The 4282-nt window shown below is 31.6% G+C and overlaps 1 protein-coding gene across 1 annotated transcript in view; it reads left to right on the top strand.

The window, feature by feature from the left end:
- Positions 1–3386, top strand: part of LOC105624217 (HBS1-like protein) — a 9243-nt gene extending 5857 nt beyond the window's left edge. Inside the window, exons 2-6 of the mRNA XM_012205577.1 lie at positions 406–977; positions 2056–2285; positions 2392–2587; positions 2646–2851; positions 2932–3386. Coding sequence (XP_012060967.1) covers positions 406–977; positions 2056–2285; positions 2392–2587; positions 2646–2851; positions 2932–3386 — 1659 coding nt within the window. The remainder of the gene's footprint in view (positions 1–405; positions 978–2055; positions 2286–2391; positions 2588–2645; positions 2852–2931) is intronic.
- The last annotated feature ends 896 nt before the right edge of the window (positions 3387–4282 follow it).

The raw sequence follows: 4282 nt of genomic DNA, 5'->3' as shown, positions 1-4282 counted from the left end.
ATATATATATATATATATATATATATATATATGTATGTATGTGTGTGTGTATATATATATATATATATATATATTTCTATCTCTTTAGCATCATTTGACTATCTTTTATTATTTTATATTTATAATAGAGAGATTTGAGAAAGATATCGACATGTTTTTAAATGCACGTATGCGCTCACACACATACACATACACACACACACACACACACACACACACATACATATATTACAAAACAATAATATACACAATTAACATTATATTTGTATTATACTACAGTAATTATATATATATAACGTTTGCATTTATATACAATTTTTGCAATTTTATATTAGCAATCATATGCAGATGATTATATTTTATCTTTCTTCTGATGCAACTTAGTATAGCTTCAATTTAGCATAGCTGAGAATTAATTTCATAATAGGTAGCAAATTATCGTCAAAACCTACGTTGCAAGTTACAACACCATCTACTGTAAAGGTCGTACCGACCGGGACAAAACCTATTGTGAAAGGTTTTGATTTAAGTGGTGTAGAAAATACAGATTTGTTGAGCCCACGTTGTGGAAGTCCATCTTCCAATCGGAACAGTCCTGAAGTCAAACGCAAGGAAGATATCATACAAAAGGAGAAAAGAATAGTCTCGTCAAAAATGAATAGTCCAAGGTGCCAATCACCTATATCGGGTCATATAACACCGGAATTAGATACTAAAGTAAAGTCTAATGCATCTAATGAAGAAAAAGTGGATGTCGAAGCGATATATCACAGTAAGAAGGACGGCAGCAAGGAACAGCTTCACTTGGTAGTCGTGGGACATGTTGATGCCGGAAAAAGTACATTACTTGGACGTTTACTCTGCGATTTAGGTCAAGTACCACAGAGACTTATTCATAAATATCAACAAGAGAGTAAAAAAATAGGAAAACAATCGTTTGCTTATGCTTGGGTACTCGACGAAACTGGCGAAGAAAGGTGATTATGTATTATGTTATTGAAGATAGTGGAAAAAATTTGTCATTTTGTCCGAAAAATATAAAAAAAAGACAAATTCTGACGAACAAAGACAGTATTGCCGAAATTTGAAAGTATCTCATTTTATCTATAACTGTCCGAACATTTATACATTTTGATAATTTTCGGATGAATTTTAGGACGAATTCAGACATTTTGACTACATTTTGGACAATTTCGAACACATTCGAACAAATTTTTGCATAAGGGATGCACTGGATATCCAAAAAGTATCCGTTATTCAGTATTATCCGGCATTTTTTAACTTAGATCAGATAGTCAGATAGCATTAGTATCTGGAAGTGTATATCCAATTGAAATTTTATATCATTAAATTGTTCATATTTTATTATATAATTTATTATTATAAATATTTTATAAATAAATATGCATACTCATAATGCTATAATATCTATATTCAAATTTTGAAATTGCTTAAGAACTGATTGGATGGATTTGTGTATAAAAATTTTTATTTGAGTGTTACAACTGATAACATACGTTTCATACAAACTTTATACAACCACATGTGGACAACACAATTCGTTATAGAATTATGGGACTCTGTTTGCTTGACGATTTACACTTTGTAATGTACTTTGATTAAACATGATGACATATTAAAAAGATCTAACGGCGAGCGAAACATATATTATAGTTGTAATACTCAAATAAAAATTTTTTTCATTTGAGTTACACAAATCCATCCAGTGTCAGCTTTTATAGGCAATTTTAAAGTTTGATTTAATTCGCTACAGTTTTATTCATCTTATATATTGCAAAATTACTTACAATTTTTCCTCCACAGTTATTATGTTCATTGATAGTCCTTTTCGCTCTCTTTTTTTTTTCACTCAGCCTTTTTTTTTTAGAAGACTGTCCCAGAATCCAATTGGATATCCGGAAAATATCGAATATTCAACTCGAAAAATTTTATCCTTCCCAGATATCCGATAATTTTATGATCCAGTACATCTCTACTTATTACATTAAAGAGTCAATGCAAAAGAATGTACCAATTATAATACATCTTTAACAGAGAGCGAGGAATAACAATGGATATAGGTCACTCGAAGTTTGAAACGGACACAAAATCTATCACTCTGCTAGATGCACCAGGACACAAGGATTTTATTCCGAATATGATAACCGGTGCTACGCAAGCAGATGTAGCTTTGTTAGTAGTCGATGCAACGAGAGGCGAGTTTGAAACTGGATTCGATAGTGGAGGACAGACACGCGAACATGCCCTATTATTACGCTCTTTAGGTCATTTTTTTCCTTAAGCTTTATAAAAAATTTTAATTATTAAAAAAATATATATTTACCATCAATTTTCTGTATTTACAATTTTGAATTTTTATTAAAAATTTAGGAGTATCGCAACTAGCAGTAGTTGTTAACAAATTGGATACCGTAAATTGGTCTAAAGATAGATTCAATGAGATAGTAGACAAAATGAGTGTGTTCCTAAAACAAGCTGGCTTCAGAGATACCGTGACTTTCGTACCTTGCAGCGGTTTATCTGGAGAGAATATTGTAACAAAACCAAAGGAGCAGCTCTCTAATTGGTAATATCTCAATTTTGCATATATGTTTTTATCTATTTCTTATGAACTAATTTCACAGGTATATCGGACCTACTCTAGTTAACGTTATCGATAATTTTAAGTGCCCAGAGCGGCCTATAAATAAACCATTTCGTTTTTCGGTGAATGACATATTTAAGGGTACTGGATCTGGATTCTGTGTGTCTGGTCATGTGGAAACGGGTATGGTATCCTTGAGTGATAAGGTTTTAGTACTACCTCAAAACGAGATTGCAATTGTTAAAGGTAAACTAAGGTTCTATTAGGCTTTAGCAATAATGGACATCGTAAAGATTGTTATGTACTTAAAAATTACTTTATCTTAGGTCTTCAGTCGGATGAAGCTTCAACGGCAAATGCTTTTGCTGGTGATCACGTTGCGCTGACATTAGCGGGAATTGAACAGCAAAATGTGGGTATCGGCGATATTATCTGTAACCCGCAGAATCCAGTACCGATAACGACCTGCTTTCAAGCGCACGTTGTTATATTCGCGATAGCAAAACCAATTACAAAAGGGCTTCCAGTAGTGATGCATCAACAATCTTTGGTACAACCAGCGGTTATCATAAAATTAATAGCGCAACTTCATCGAAGTACTGGTGACGTGATCAAGAAAAAGCCGCGTTGTTTATCTAAGAATTCTAGTGCGATCATTGAAGTCGCAACGCAGACACCAGTTTGCATGGAGTTGTATAAGGATATCAAACAGCTAGGTAGAGTTATGTTACGATTAGAAGGTACCACTATTGCAGCTGGTTTGATTACAAAGATTTTATAAATCTGATTAATATAAATGAAGTCTCGAATATTGCAATGCAATTTGTATACACAATAGAAAAATTTTATTTAGATCTATAATAATATGTGTTGTGTGTGTATGTGTATGTGCGTTGTGCGCGCGTGTGTATAGCTATCGGTGTGTATTTATACATCACACAAAATGATATATGCAAACTTGATAGGTTGTTGTTATGTACAATAGTATATACAGAACTGAATAATTTAAGATTTTTTTATATATATATCCTATAGTATATTTATAATTGTTCATGAGCCATAGTACATGAACGACTGAAGCTGCGTTTCTGATTATTAGTGCTAAAAATCTACAGCATACGTTATGTATTAGTATAGATTTTTAGGCAATGTATATTGAAACATAGTCACGCTATTTAATTGCAAATGATAGATATAGTCGCAGATATGCATGATTTATATAATAATTACTGGATAATAATGCTATTAATAGCATTTCATCGTTAGAATCCATATTGTAAGTAAATTTATAGTGCTAGAAATTTATGTACATACGCTACTCAATGATGTTATTCAGTATAGCTACTGAATATTATGCACATTGATGGTATGTCTTATCATTCAGACCTGGTTCCACTAATGTAAAATTAATCTTGCATTGGTAAAACCGGATTTTAGTAATGTGACTAAGTTTTTCGTGTATCATGGTTCTATATTTTGGACAAATGTAAAATTAATTTGGCACATCTAATAAAGATGTACGGTTACATTATTTTTATTAATATAATTTATATTATTATCAATTACTTTTTACATTATTATTTGTTGCTGATTAAAAATTTGTGTGATATTTGTGTGATATCATTAAAAAAATAATGCCAGGTTAAGCCTTGTGACAAAATTTTACTAAGGTTTATT

The sequence above is a fragment of the Atta cephalotes genome (assembly GCF_000143395.1).
Source record: "Atta cephalotes unplaced genomic scaffold scaffold00074, whole genome shotgun sequence".
Taxonomy (NCBI): Eukaryota; Metazoa; Arthropoda; class Insecta; order Hymenoptera; family Formicidae; genus Atta; species Atta cephalotes.
Note: the sequence above shows the minus strand (reverse complement) of the source record. Positions and strands in the feature narration are given on the sequence as shown.